Raw genomic sequence first — 15,062 nt, 5'->3', positions numbered from 1 at the left:
ATCAGAGTTAGCCACAGTCTGGTTTAGTCTGATCTGAGTTAGCCACAGTCTGGTTTAGTCTAATCTGAGTTAGCCACAGTCTGGTTTAGTCTAATCTGGGTTAGCCACAGTCTGGTTTAGTCTAATCTGGGTTAGCCACAATCTCGGTTAGTCATAAAGTGGGTTAGTTGTAGTCTTGGTTAGCTGCAGCCTCAGTTAGCTGAAGTCCTGATTAGCAGCATTCTAAGTTAGCCACAGTCTGGCTTAGTCATCATCTGTCTTATCTGTTAAGTTTATTTACCAGCTTCCATGGTATCATCTTGTCATGCTGTATGTTTTGATTGGTTGTGGTCATGGAGTTAGAAGCTCTGAAGTGGAAATGATCTGTACCTCCCAGAGTAAAGAATCCTTTAAAACTTTCCCAAGCCCAGACAGTTATCAGGATCGCCACCAAAATCTAATCACTTTGTCTTGATTTGATTTCTGAAATTTCCTGAAAATGTAATCAAAATCCACCCAGAACTTTTAGTTATGTTGCAGAGAAACGTACAAAAGGCACAACCTCCTCCTTGGCACAGAAAAAAACCAGTTTCATGACCATGCTGGTTATTTTAAGGTTTATGTAGATATTTTCATGCATCGGTAAAATCAGGAAACTCAAACTAAACCTGTTGGAATGAAAGTCTTGCAAACCTGATTTTAATTCTAGATGATAATGATGGTGGTGGTGATGATGATGATCTTCCAACCCACAATCCTTTGGCTTGAGCGGAGGCGCACCACCAAGCCCGGCCAAAAGGGGGCGCGTGCCATGTTGACATCCTCATTAAACATCACCGATATGTGTCTAGTCTGAACCAGATGAAACACATCACACCAGTTTTAATAACCAATTTACACTGGTTTCCAGTCACATAAAAGATTAGTCTGAACCAGATGAAACACATCACACCAGTTTAATAACCAATTTACACTGGTTTCCAGTCACATAAAAGATTAGTAAATTCAGACCAGAGTCTAGACTCGGGTCTTCTTTAACTTTTTTCTGCTACACAAATGATTTTTTGTGTAGTCATCTGAGTGGGTGTGGGGTTGTCCCTGTGGTGATGTGGGGCCTTCATCTGAGCAACTTTGAGGCTATCCCTGTGATGGTCCTGGTACTGGGTTGGAGTTCCTGCTGCTCACCCAGGTTTTGTGCTCCCTGCTTTGCCTCCGATCTTTGCATTTGCACATTTATCATTGCTGTTAATTCTCTATATTTTGCAGTCAGATAAGCATGCTAATAGGCATGCTAATAGGCATGCTAATAGGTTTGCAAATAGACAAGCTAATAGACATGCTAATACGCACGCTAATAACACTAATTAGCATGCTAATACAGAAGCCAGCAGTGTGTTGTCCTGTTGCCAGCATGTTGTTTTTAATGTGTTGAGACTCAAGTTTCCCTCACTTTGTCTGCTTGCTGCTCCTGATGATTGTTTTGTTTCCTTACAAAGGCTTGAAGGTGTTTTCTGTTGTTTCTCTACAGATGTAGCAGCTGTCTGGTTTCTATCCGTTTCTTTTCTCACTCTGCCACTCCCTCTGTTTTCCCTCATTAGATATAAACAAGGAACTACTGTATCGTCCATAATCATGGTAAAGTAAATAAAACATAATAATCAATGAGGTTTAAAATCTACAAGTTTTATTTCCATGAAGCTTCATGTGGAAAAACAACAGACCACGATGCAGGACGGGAGGAGGTCAAACAGGAGGACCTTTAATGTGGACTCTTCTGTACACAGCTGTAAATAAAAGTCAGCAGAAACTCAAACTTCGTTCTTCAGTAGAGTCAGAGAAGAAATGAAGGCGTATGAAGTCTTCTAAACTCCTGGAAGACGTGTTCCTACACATCCCGCCCGCTATAGTCCCAACTAGTGGAGGCACATCGCCACCCCTCCAGGTCCAGAACCAGGTCCAGAACCAGGTCCAGGTGGTTTTGTGCCATGAACCAGCTGATGCCCTGGTTCTGTGTGAGTAAAGTTTAGTGTAGAGCAGGTTCAACATGACAGACTGTCCAGACAGGAATAAAACAAGCAGCAAGTTGAACAAGTCGGTGTCCCCAGAACGAACCCTTGAGGAGCGCCGACATATAAATCTGATTTTACATCGGTAACTTGAACATTTCTGAGTTAAATGAGAAACTTTCGACGATGAAATTGGATGTGGATCCTGCCGTTTGTCAGGGAGACATCTGCTGTGGAACGTCCGTCATGATGCTGTTGGTCCAGATTGTGGTTCCGCGGCTCGTTTAGCTACTTCTCACCGGTTTCTATTGTTCTGAGCTTTTCTGGAGCAGCTGAGTCGTTTTGTTAGTCTGTAACTTCCTGTCATGCCAGCTAGCAGGAGGCGTCATGTGACGTCCGGGAGGGCTGCTGGAAGGATCTCAGCCTCTACGACCCGTGGGGTCCCTCAGGGTTCTGTACTCTGGATCGGTTTCACTAGGTCCAGTCCGTTTGCTCATTTCACTCAGGAAGACGATGCTGTAAACATTTACCATCTTGTAAAGTTGGAAACCGGTAGATATTATCGCTGTTAGCATGAAACCAAGTTATTCTATAACTGATTTAGAGTCCAACAGAAAAACTGGGAACTGCTCCTTTAACATCAGCGGCCACCAGGTGGCGGTAGACCTCACCGTTTCCGTCGCCTGACGTGTGACCTCGCATACGACCTTCAGTTCAGGCGTGATGACGTCATCACCGGGAGGCCTTGGTGCATCCTGGGTAATGTAGTGAGCTGCTCAGGTCTGGGTCTGGATCCTGGTCTGGTCTGATCCTGGTCTCTCCTGGTCTGGATCCTTCTCCTTCCTCCTCCTCTCAGCTCTGTGGCGCTAAACAAACAACAAGCGGTTTGTTTTCACGTTCTCGCAGCGTTCTGCGGCATGAAGAGGAACTTCCAGGATTATTTTCCTGCAACCAGGCGGGACGACGAGGAAGACGTCGGTGTGACTTCATCGTTTCTTCTTCTGCTCCCAATAAACGTGTTGATGATGTCACATCGGCGTTTTCATCACGTCTAAAATGTCACTGTTGGAGTGTGTGTCTGGCAGTGTGTGTGTTACCTGCAAGTTGAGGCGGTGTGTGTGTGTGTCTGGCAGTGTGTGTGTTACCTGCAGGTTGAGGCGGTGTGTGTGTGTCCAGCAGTGTGTGTGTGTTACCTGCAAGTTGAGGCGGTGTGTGTGTGTCCAGCAGTGTGTGTGTGTTACCTGCAAGTTGAGGCGGTGTGTGTGTGTCCTGCAGTGTGTGTGTTACCTGCAAGTTGAGGCGGTGTGTGTGTGTCCTGCAGTGTGTGTGTGTTACCTGCAAGTTGAGGCGGTGTGTGTGTGTCCAGCAGTGTGTGTGTTACCTGCAAGTTGAGGCGGTGTGTGTGTGTCCTGCAGTGTGTGTGTGTTACCTGCAGGTTGAGGCGGTGTGTGTGTGTCCTGCAGTGTGTGTGTGTTACCTGCAGGTTGAGGCGGTGTGTGTGTGTCCTGCAGTGTGTGTGTTACCTGCAGGTTGAGGCGGTGTGTGTGTGTCCTGCAGTGTGTGTGTTACCTGCAAGTTGAGGCGGTGTGTGTGTGTCCAGCAGTGTGTGTGTGTTACCTGCAGGTTGAGGCGGTGTGTGTGTGTGTCTGGCAGTGTGTGTGTTACCTGCAAGTTGAGGCGGTGTGTGTGTGTCCAGCAGTGTGTGTGTGTTACCTGCAAGTTGAGGCGGTGTGTGTGTGTCCTGCAGTGTGTGTGTGTTACCTGCAGGTTGAGGCGGTGTGTGTGTGTCCTGCAGTGTGTGTGTTACCTGCAGGTTGAGGCGGTGTGTGTGTGTCCAGCAGTGTGTGTGTGTTACCTGCAAGTTGAGGCGGTGTGTGTGTGTCCTGCAGTGTGTGTGTTACCTGCAAGTTGAGGCGGTGTGTGTGTGTCCTGCAGTGTGTGTGTTACCTGCAGGTTGAGGCGGTGTGTGTGTGTCCGGCAGTGTGTGTGTGTTACCTGCAGGTTGAGGCGGTGTGTGTGTGTGTCTGGCAGTGTGTGTGTTACCTGCAGGTTGAGGCGGTGTGTGTGTGTCCTGCAGTGTGTGTGTTACCTGCAGGTTGAGGCGGTGTGTGTGTGTCCAGCAGTGTGTGTGTGTTACCTGCAGGTTGAGGCGGTGTGTGTGTGTGTCTGGCAGTGTGTGTGTGTTACCTGCAGGTTGAGGCGGTGTGTGTGTGTCCAGCAGTGTGTGTGTGTTACCTGCAGGTTGAGGCGGTGTGTGTGTGTCCAGCAGTGTGTGTGTGTTACCTGCAGGTTGAGGCGGTGTGTGTGTGTCCAGCAGTGTGTGTGTGTTACCTGCAGGTTGAGGCGGTGTGTGTGTGTCCAGCAGTGTGTGTGTGTTACCTGCAGGTTGAGGCGGTGTGTGTGTGTGTCCTGCAGTGTGTGTGTGTTACCTGCAAGTTGAGGCGGTGTGTGTGTGTCCAGCAGTGTGTGTGTGTTACCTGCAGGTTGAGGCGGTGTGTGTGTGTGTCTGGCAGTGTGTGTGTGTTACCTGCAGGTTGAGGCGGTGTGTGTGTGTGTCCAGCAGTGTGTGTGTGTTACCTGCAAGTTGAGGCGGTGTGTGTGTGTCCTGCAGTGTGTGTGTTACCTGCAGGTTGAGGCGGTGTGTGTGTGTCCAGCAGTGTGTGTGTGTTACCTGCAGGTTGAGGCGGTGTGTGTGTGTGTCTGGCAGTGTGTGTGTGTTACCTGCAGGTTGAGGCGGTGTGTGTGTGTCCTGCAGTGTGTGTGTGTTACCTGCAGGTTGAGGCGGTGTGTGTGTGTCCTGCAGAGTGTGTGTGTTACCTGCAGGTTGAGGCGGTGTGTGTGTGTGTCTGGCAGTGTGTGTGTGTTACCTGCAGGTTGAGGCGGTGTGTGTGTGTCCTGCAGTGTGTGTGTTACCTGCAGGTTGAGGCGGTGTGTGTGTGTCCTGCAGTGTGTGTGTTACCTGCAGGTTGAGGCGGTGTGTGTGTGTGTCTGGCAGTGTGTGTGTGTTACCTGCAGGTTGAGGCGGTGTGTGTGTGTCCTGCAGTGTGTGTGTTACCTGCAGGTTGAGGCGGTGTGTGTGTGTCCTGCAGTGTGTGTGTGTTACCTGCAGGTTGAGGCGGTGTGTGTGTGTCCTGCAGAGTGTGTGTGTTACCTGCAGGTTGAGGCGGTGTGTGTGTGTCCTGCAGTGTGTGTGTTACCTGCAGGTTGAGGCGGTGTGTGTGTGTCCTGCAGTGTGTGTGTTACCTGCAGGTTGAGGCGGTGTGTGTGTGTCCTGCAGTGTGTGTGTTACCTGCAGGTTGAGGCGGTGTGTGTGTGTCCTGCAGTGTGTGTGTGTTACCTGCAGGTTGAGGCGGTGTGTGTGTGTCCTGCAGTGTGTGTGTTACCTGCAGGTTGAGGCGGTGTGTGTGTGTCCTGCAGTGTGTGTGTGTTACCTGCAAGTTGAGGCGGTGTGTGTGTGTCCTGCAGTGTGTGTGTTACCTGCAGGTTGAGGCGGTGTGTGTGTGTCCTGCAGTGTGTGTGTTACCTGCAGGTTGAGGCGGTGTGTGTGTGTCCTGCAGTGTGTGTGTGTTACCTGCAGGTTGAGGCGGTGTGTGTGTGTCCTGCAGTGTGCGTGTGTTACCTGCAGGTTGAGGCGGTGTGTGTGTGTGTCTGGCAGTGTGTGTGTGTTACCTGCAGGTTGAGGCGGTGTGTGTGTGTCCTGCAGTGTGTGTGTTACCTGCAGGTTGAGGCGGTGTGTGTGTGTCCTGCAGTGTGTGTGTTACCTGCAGGTTGAGGCGGTGTGTGTGTGTCCTGCAGTGTGTGTGTTACCTGCAGGTTGAGGCGGTGTGTGTGTGTCCTGCAGTGTGTGTGTTACCTGCAGGTTGAGGCGGTGTGTGTGTGTCCTGCAGTGTGTGTGTTACCTGCAGGTTGAGGCGGTGTGTGTGTGTGTCTGGCAGTGTGTGTGTGTTACCTGCAGGTTGAGGCGGTGTGTGTGTGTCCTGCAGTGTGTGCGTTACCTGCAGGTTGAGGCGGTGTGTGTGTGTCCTGCAGTGTGTGTGTGTTACCTGCAGGTTGAGGCGGTGTGTGTGTGTCCTGCAGTGTGTGTGTGTTACCTGCAGGTTGAGGCGGTGTGTGTGTGTCCTGCAGTGTGTGTGTTACCTGCAGGTTGAGGCGGTGTGTGTGTGTCCTGCAGTGTGCGTGTGTTACCTGCAGGTTGAGGCGGTGTGTGTGTGTCCTGCAGTGTGCGTGTGTTACCTGCAGGTTGAGGCGGTGTGTGTGTGTCCTGCAGTGTGCGTGTGTTACCTGCAGGTTGAGGCGGTGTGTGTGTGTCCTGCAGTGTGTGTGTGTTACCTGCAGGTTGAGGTGGTGTGTGTGTGTCCTGCAGTGTGTGTGTTACCTGCAGGTTGAGGCGGTGTGTGTGTGTCCTGCAGTGTGTGTGTCGAGCTGCGTCCTCCCTGTAGAAGAACTTGCTGCAGAGACGACACAGGAAGCCGCTGACAGGAACCACGAAGTCACTTCCTGTAGAGACAGAAGCTGTCAACACATGCAGGACGTCTCCAGGACGTTTCCAGGACGTCTCCAGGACGTCTCCAGGACGTTTCACATCACTGACTGCTCTCGTCCACATGAGGGCGCCACATCAGCGTCTCATACGTACCATCGTCATCCTCGCCTTCCTCCTCCATGTTGGTCTGAAACACACACATGGAACTGAGTGTGTGAACACACACTTTCACACGTGTTGGATGAACCTGGACACACCTTTGACTCCGCCCCCTTTGGCTCCTCTACTCCTTCATCCTCCTCATCAGCTGCTTCAGCTCCCTCCTCCTCCTCGTCCTCCTCCTCCTGGAAGCAGCCGACCGCGTCGAGCGTGATAAGCTCCTCCTCCTGAGCGTCCTGCAGGTGCACCTGGACATATGAAGACTGTCGTCATGACAACTGGCGGGTTTCCTGCTGAGAAACTTTATTCGGCTCCGACTGAATGAATCTGGAATAAAAATCTATCTACCGACATGTTTACAGTTCCAGGATCTTGCTTGGCAGCTTTTTGTGGTGATTTTGTGTCTTTGCAGTCGTGCTGTGCGTCTCTTCGCTCATGTTCCACTAACATACGTGTTTCATGCCTGCCAGGCTGCCGAGCAGCGGACTCACCTCGTGTTTATGCTCTGCAGACTTCATGTGCTCCACAAACTTTCTTGGCGTTCTAAAATGTCGTTTACACACCGGACAGAAGGGCCGGCACAGCTGCTTACACACCTGGATCACACACACACACACACACACACACACACACACACACACACACACACGGTGAAGTGAGGAAGACTCTTGCTGGCGGCAGCTTCATCCTCGCTCACCTTGTGCTGTTTGGTGCGTCGATGCTGGATGACGTCGCCGCTAAAGTGGATCTGACAGGAATCACACCAGCGCTGTGTTTCAGAGCGACGCCCCCTGCAGGTGAGTTCAGGTGGTGAATGTAGGGAGGTGTGTGTGTATGTGTGTGTGTGTGTTCATACCTGTCCAGCGAGGTGTGTGTGTTGAGATGGATGCAGTGTGTGATCTCCTGCAGCTTCCTCAGGTGTTTCTGTCCGGTCATGTGCTCCTGGAACACCTGGACACAGCAAGACGCACCTCTGTGGATCCCAGTCTGTAAACTGGTTCTGCTGGTTTAAAAACTCATTTAAACCAGAAGCAGATTTCTCTCCACCACAGTGACATCATCTGGCGTCGCTGGCTCTCACCTGTGCAGAGCGACAGGTGAGGTTGCAGACGTGACAGTGGAGTTGTCCTGTCTGCCTCTCAGACGTCCTGTCTGTCTGTCCGAACTCTCGGCTTTGGCTTCTCTGCTGGATGGTGACCTTCAGCGAGCCGACACTCTGCAACTACACACACACACACGACCAACCAGGTTGGTGTGTTAGCGCTTAGTTAACTTAACACCTGGTTAATCGCCTGCTTGAACGACATCACTACACTAAGATGTTAAGTTATTACCCGCTAACACACACAACATAATAAGACAAGTTCAGTCTCTAACACACATCACACCAGTTTAAAGATAAAGTTTAACTGTTGTCATGGTAACAGAAGAGGAAGCAACCAGGCGGTGCGTCCCTCACCTCAGCGGCTCGGCTGTTCTCTGCTGCCCCCTGCTGGTCGGGGCCAGGAACACCTGATGAAACACACACACCTTATCAATGACCCCACAGGGCAGCAGAAAACCTTGTAAACATCTCTCTCTCACACACACACACACACACACACACACACACCTCCAGCTGGATCACATGATCCAGGAACTCCGTCTCTGCTGGTGGGGGCGGCAGCCTCCTCGTTGCTGTGGAAACAGAGTTAACAGGTGAAGATTCAGACGTTAACGTCCGTCTGCGAAAGCCGAAAGTTCTGACCAATAAAAGGAAACTAAAACCTAATCAGACGTGTGATGTCATCGGGACGTTTAGACAAGAAACTAAAACCTAATCAGACGTGTGACGTCATCGGGACGTTTAGACAAGAAACTAAAACCTAATCAGACGTGTGATGTCATCGGGACGTTTAGACAAGAAACTAAAACCTAATCAGACGTGTGATGTCATCGGGACGTTTAGACAAGAAACTAAAACCTAATCAGACGTGTGATGTCATCGGGACGTTTAGACAAGAAACTAAAACCTAATCAGACGTGTGATGTCATCGGGACGTTTAGACAAGAAACTAAAACCTAATCAGACGTGTGATGTCATCGGGACGTTTAGACAAGAAACTAAAACCTAATCAGACGTGTGATGTCATCGGGACGTTCAGACAAGAAACTAAAACCTAATCAGACGTGTGATGTCATCGGGACGTTTAGACAAGAAACTAAAACCTAATCAGACGTGTGATGTCATCGGGACGTTTAGACAAGAAACTAAAACCTAATCAGACGTGTGATGTCATCGGGACGTTTAGACAAGAAACTAAAACCTAATCAGACGTGTGATGTCATCGGGACGTTCAGACAAGAAACTAAAACCTAATCAGATGTGTGATGTCATCGGGACGTTCAGACAAGAAACTAAAACCTAATCAGATGTGTGATGTCATCGGGACGTTCAGACAAGAAACTAAAACCTAATCAGATGTGTGATGTCATCGGGACGTTCAGACAAGAAACTAAAACCTAATCAGACGTGTGATGTCATCGGGACGTTCAGACGCAGTCAGAAAGTCTCAGATTTGTTTCACAGGTAGAAACTCAACATAAACCGCTGCTTTGTACTGGAGCTGAACTCACCTGTCCGGTCTCGCTCTCTTTGACTCTGACTGTCCTGTATCTCCAGCAGGTCCCGGGCCACCAGGACAGATCTGTACATGACTTCCCGTCTTTTCTGCCGCGGATGTTGAGGTGGAGCTGCTGCACGGTCGGCCGTCAGAGTTTCCCGTCTCCGACACCTGCAGGACGAAACATTGTGTAAATGTATTGTATCATGACAGACATGGTGCAGCAGACGGTGTTTTATAAACCTGATGAGGTGGTGGTAGCGTCCTCTGAGCGGAACAGACAGGGAATCGAACCCTCGCAACACAGAACCCTGCAGCAGGAAGGAAACGCCTGCAGAGACAGTCCACACCTTTTAGACAGGTAGACAAGCAAACACAGTGGCAGATACTCACCAACCAGCAGTAAGACTCACCTGTCTGTCCTCCGCTTCACCATGACGACAGCTGCTGACCTCTGACCTCCCACACACACCTGACAACACACACATTCTGACCTTTAACACCTAGTGAAGCGATGCTGTCTAACATCTACTAACGTTTTATTAGACTTTCTACACACTAAATGACACATGACAAAACCAAATAAACATTAAATCAGACGCCTTTTACCTGAAATTTCACTCCACAAACAAATCAATCTGTTACTTTTAAATCAGGATCCTGTCTTTATATTAATAAAGAAAGTCGTTGAGAAAACGTTGATTTTAAAAGCGGACATCGCCACAGTTTCCACGGAAAGTCTCCGTGTCTGCGCGAACATAAACTAATACTGTAGCCTATTTAAAACGTATCAGGGCTTAGTTTGTATGCCGAATTATAAAGGAGATACAGCCATTTCTAAAACAAAATATCAAACTAATATATGTCACATGTTAGTGATTTTATGATCAAGCAAACATTAAATCCGCAGCTTTTCTAATGAAATTCCACCGCACACGCAGGGTGGCTAACAAAATAAAAACAATTTGACTTTATAGCTTATCTGTATTACCTGGTTGAAAATACAGACACAGCGTGATTACTAAGTAAAAACAATTACTGTAAATGAAGTTATGTTAAAATAAAGCTCACCTTAGTGCTCACAGGACGCTAAAGCTAACTGTGCTACATGTATGTAAAAGCTCGGTGAGCTGCTCTGTCGCCCCCTGTCGTTCCGGAGGAGAAACTGCGGTCATCTGAGGAACTGCAGCCTGGAGCCATAAACTGTCTATGTACGGTCTATGCCTTTAGCATGAGAGTGAGAGAGAGGGAGAAAGGGAGAAAGAAAGAAAGAAAGAAAGAAAGGACAGACAGACAGACAGACAGACAGACAGACAGATAGATAGATAGATAGATAGATAGATAGATAGATAGATAGATAGATAGATAGATGTGTGCAGGGTTCTGGGTCTGGAAGCTGGTATTTCCTGGATTCACTGAGCAAACAGACCGGCAGCAGATGGAAACGTTTCCATGGCGTCCAGCAGATTTACTGCAGGAAAACTGTCTTTGAAGGTGAAATAAAACCCGAAGAGGAAACCCTCACTGCTGGTTGGACATACGGTGGCCTGGGCAGCCAGAAAAGTCGCAGGATCATGGTCACAAGTCACAGCATCGACACATGCTTAATGAAAAACGCAGTAAACTACAACGGGGGGTCTGGTCTGAATGTCTTGCAGAACCTCACTGACCCGGTTTTACTGCTGAGCTCAGAGGATTCTGGACATGAAGCGGATTAAAGCATGAATCCGTTTTACTGGATTCATGAGTATCTGAACCACGCTGGGTCCAGATGGAGCAGGTACTGGGACCGGTGGACGGGTCCAGGTGGAGCAGGTACTGGGACCGGTGGACGGGTCCAGATGGAGCAGGTACTGGGACCGGTGGACGGGTCCAGGTGGAGCAGGTACTGGGAGCTGTGGACGGGTCCAGATGGAGCAGGTACTGGGACCGGTGGACGGGTCCAGGTGGAGCAGGTACTGGGAGCTGTGGACGGGTCCAGGTGGAGCAGGTACTGGGACCGGTGGACGGGTCCAAATGGAGCAGGTACTGGGACAGGTGGACGGGTCCAGGTGGAGCAGGTACTGGGACCGGTGGACGGGTCCAGGTGGAGCAGGTACTGGGAGCTGTGGACGGGTCCAGGTGGAGCAGGTACTGGGAGCTGTGGACGGGTCCAGGTGGAGCAGGTACTGGGACCGGTGGACGGGTCCAGATGGAGCAGGTACTGGGACCGGTGGACGGGTCCAGATGGAGCAGGTACTGGGACCGGTGGACGGGTCCAGGTAGAGCAGGTACTGGGACCGGTGGACGGGTCCAGATGGAGCAGGTACTGGGACCGGTGGACGGGTCCAGGTGGAGCAGGTACTGGGAGCTGTGGACGGGTCCAGATGGAGCAGGTACTGGGACCGGTGGACGGGTCCAGATGGAGCAGGTACTGGGAGCTGTGGACGGGTCCAGGTGGAGCAGGTACTGGGACCGGTGGACGGGTCCAGATGGAGCAGGTACTGGGAGCTGTGGACGGGTCCAGATGGAGCAGGTACTGGGAGCTGTGGACGGGTCCAGGTAGAGCAGGTACTGGGAGCTGTGGACGGGTCCAGATGGAGCAGGTACTGGGAGCTGTGGACGGGTCCAGGTAGAGCAGGTACTGGGAGCTGTGGACGGGTCCAGGTGGAGCAGGTACTGGGAGCTGTGGACGGGTCCAGGTAGAGCAGGTACTGGGACCGGTGGACGGGTCCAGATGGAGCAGGTACTGGGACCGGTGGACGGGTCCAGGTGGAGCAGGTACTGGGAGCTGTGGACGGGTCCAGGTGGAGCAGGTACTGGGAGCTGTGGACGGGTCCAGGTGGAGCAGGTACTGGGACCGGTGGACGGGTCCAGGTGGAGCAGGTACTGGGAGCTGTGGACGGGTCCAGGTGGAGCAGGTACTGGGACCGGTGGACGGGTCCAGGTGGAGCAGGTACTGGGACCGGTGGACGGGTCCAGGTGGAGCAGGTACTGGGACCGGTGGACGGGTCCAGATGGAGCAGGTACTGGGAGCTGTGGACGGTTCCAGATGGAGCAGGTACTGGGACCGGTGGACGGGTCCAGGTGGAGCAGGTACTGGGAGCTGTGGACGGGTCCAGGTGGAGCAGGTACTGGGAGCTGTGGACGGGTCCAGGTGGAGCAGGTACTGGGAGCTGTGGACGGGTCCAGGTGGAGCAGGTACTGGGACCGGTGGACGGGTCCAGGTGGAGCAGGTACTGGGAGCTGTGGACGGGTCCAGGTGGAGCAGGTACTGGGAGCTGTGGACGGGTCCAGGTGGAGCAGGTACTGGGAGCTGTGGACGGGTCCAGGTGGAGCAGGTACTGGGAGCTGTGGACGGGTCCAGGTGGAGCAGGTACTGGGAGCTGTGGACGGGTCCAGGTGGAGCAGGTACTGGGAGCTGTGGACGGGTCCAGGTGGAGCAGGTACTGGGAGCTGTGGACGGGTCCAGGTGGAGCAGGTACTGGGACCGGTGGACGGGTCCAGGTGGAGCAGGTACTGGGAGCTGTGGACGGGTCCAGGTGGAGCAGGTACTGGGACCGGTGGACGGGTCCAGGTGGAGCAGGTACTGGGACCGGTGGACGGGTCCAGGTGGAGCAGGTACTGGGACCGGTGGACGGGTCCAGGTGGAGCAGGTACTGGGACCGGTGGACGGGTCCAGGTGGAGCAGGTACTGGGAGCTGTGGACGGGTCCAGGTGGAGCAGGTACTGGGAGCTGTGGACGGGTCCAGGTGGAGCAGGTACTGGGAGCTGTGGACGGGTCCAGGTGGAGCAGGTACTGGGACCGGTGGACGGGTCCAGGTGGAGCAGGTACTGGGAGCTGTGGACGGGTCCAGGTGGAGCAGGTACTGGGAGCTGTGGACGGGTCCAGGTGGAGCAGGTACTGGGACCGGTGGACGGGTCCAGGTGGAGCAGGTACTGGGACCGGTGGACGGGTCCAGGTGGAGCAGGTACTGGGAGCTGTGGACGGGTCCAGGTGGAGCAGGTACTGGGAGCTGTGGACGGGTCCAGGTGGAGCAGGTACTGCGAGCTGTGGACGGGTCCAGGTGGAGCAGGTACTGGGAGCTGTGGACGGGTCCAGGTGGAGCAGGTACTGGGAGCTGTGGACGGGTCCAGGTGGAGCAGGTACTGCGAGCTGTGGACAGGCTGGCTGTGTGCTGAGTGGAATGTTTCTGAGTTAATGGATTCACCACATGTTGCTTCAGTTTCCTCTGAACTGCAGACAGACTGAGAGGATTTCATTACTGCTGCTGGTCTCAACGGATCTGTTACTTCCTCTAGGCTACATGTGGTTCTGGTTCTGGAGCGGCTCAGCTGTATATGGATTCAGACGGATCACGATGCATCAGGTCCTCCTGGAAAACATGCAGAAATGCATTTTAATGAGCAGAAAACACTAGGACAGGACTTCGTCAGGCCGAACAACCTAAAGTAGTGAATGCCATGCTCTATTCTATTCTATTCTATTCTATTCTATTCTATTCTATTCTATTCCACCATCATTTAGCAGATGCTTTTATTCAAAGCGACTTATGTATGAGGCTGAGAAAAACACAAGCATGAAATTAAACAGTAGAGGACATCATAGGAAGGTGCTGGTGGACTGCTGGAGTCCAGTTGGACGCTGGCGTTGACATATAGTGCTACAGTCTTTTTCTCCCCCCACAGTACTGCCCATCTTAAAATACAAGACTAAATAATAATTGTAGCAAAGAACTGGGCCAAGTTCTCCAATTCCCCTGACAAATAGAGTGAAACTAAGAGCAGAAATGCTCCTTGTAGTGCTCAGTCTTCAGCTTGCTCTTAAAAGCAGATCAGAGGGTTTGGCCACCATCATGGAACAGCAGAGGAAAAGAGTCTGGCTAGTGATTTAGTCCCATGTAGTCATGGTAACCATAGACTGTATATAAAGAGATGGGCGGAGCCTCCGTGACGTAACCCGTAGGTTTCTGAAGAGCTGAATTGAAGCTCGGTGGGCGGTTCCTACCATCACCATCTTGGCAGCGGCATGCGTGTCGTCTCGCCCGGAAAATACAAATATGGGCAAAGAGGTGGAGCTGAGAGGGGGGCTGTGAGCGTCATGGTGGATGATTGACATTGAGCGAACTCTGAGCTTTCTGTAGCTAAGAGCTAACCGAGCTAACCCGGAGATAACAGGAGCTAACCAGCTAACGGAGTTAAGCGGGCTAAAGCTAAGTCACGTTGTTAACCGGCTAAAGCAAGCGCTAACCTCAGGCAGTTAAAAGTGAAGACAACGCAGAAGTGCATAAAACTGCAGTTCCCCCTTCATTCACTAGGGGCTGCAAAACAGAGCAAATCCCCATAGACTCCCATGTTAAAAAGACCAACTTCACAGCAGAAATAAACATGTTTACAGCAGAAATAAACATGTTTACAGCCTGGTAAAAACATTTTCCGTTAAAAGGTCAGATTTACCTTCATGACAACTGTGGGGGCAGTGAATTTTTTTCTAACTCGCCAGTTTAAAAGTAATTTTATTTTGCACATTTAGGGGCGTGTCCTTTTGATTGACAGGTACCCCATCTCCCGCTTCAAATCAGAAGAACGTAGAACCGCGGTTTTTAGCCGGTTAACAACGTGACTTAGCTTTAGCCCGCTTACCTCCGTTAGCTGGTTAGCTCCCGTTATCTCGGGGTTAGCTCAGTTAGCTCTTAGCTACAGGAAGCTTGGAGTTCGCTCGATGTCAATCATCCACCATGACGCTCACAGCCCCCCCTCTCAGCTCCACCTCTCTGCCCATATTTGTATTTTCCGGGCGAGACGACACGCATGCCCCTGCCAAGATGGTGATGGTAGGAACCGCCCACCGAG

The 15,062-nt window shown here is 51.5% G+C and overlaps 1 protein-coding gene across 1 annotated transcript; it reads right to left on the bottom strand.

Annotated features, from left to right (window-relative positions):
* Window positions 1-1,705: 1,705 nt before the first annotated feature.
* Window positions 1,706-10,343, bottom strand: ciz1b (cdkn1a interacting zinc finger protein 1b). Its single transcript, XM_079251805.1, has 15 exons — window positions 10,302-10,343; window positions 9,644-9,702; window positions 9,474-9,561; window positions 9,244-9,401; window positions 8,240-8,304; window positions 8,087-8,139; window positions 7,709-7,849; window positions 7,484-7,578; window positions 7,325-7,418; window positions 7,119-7,223; window positions 6,726-6,875; window positions 6,622-6,655; window positions 6,361-6,482; window positions 2,657-2,851; window positions 1,706-2,501 (listed from the first exon to the last, which is right to left on the bottom strand). The coding sequence occupies exons 2-14, from the start codon at window positions 9,664-9,666 to the stop codon at window positions 2,762-2,764; spliced, it is 1,218 nt and encodes a 405-aa protein (XP_079107931.1). The 5' UTR covers window positions 9,667-9,702; window positions 10,302-10,343; the 3' UTR covers window positions 1,706-2,501; window positions 2,657-2,761.
* Between the last annotated feature and the right edge of the window lie 4,719 nt (window positions 10,344-15,062).

This window comes from Telmatherina bonti (genome assembly GCF_933228915.1).
Source record: "Telmatherina bonti genome assembly, chromosome: 13".
NCBI classification, from domain to species: Eukaryota; Metazoa; Chordata; class Actinopteri; order Atheriniformes; family Telmatherinidae; genus Telmatherina; species Telmatherina bonti.
The sequence above is the reverse complement of the archived record's forward strand: the minus strand, read 5'-3'. Positions and strand labels throughout refer to the sequence as shown.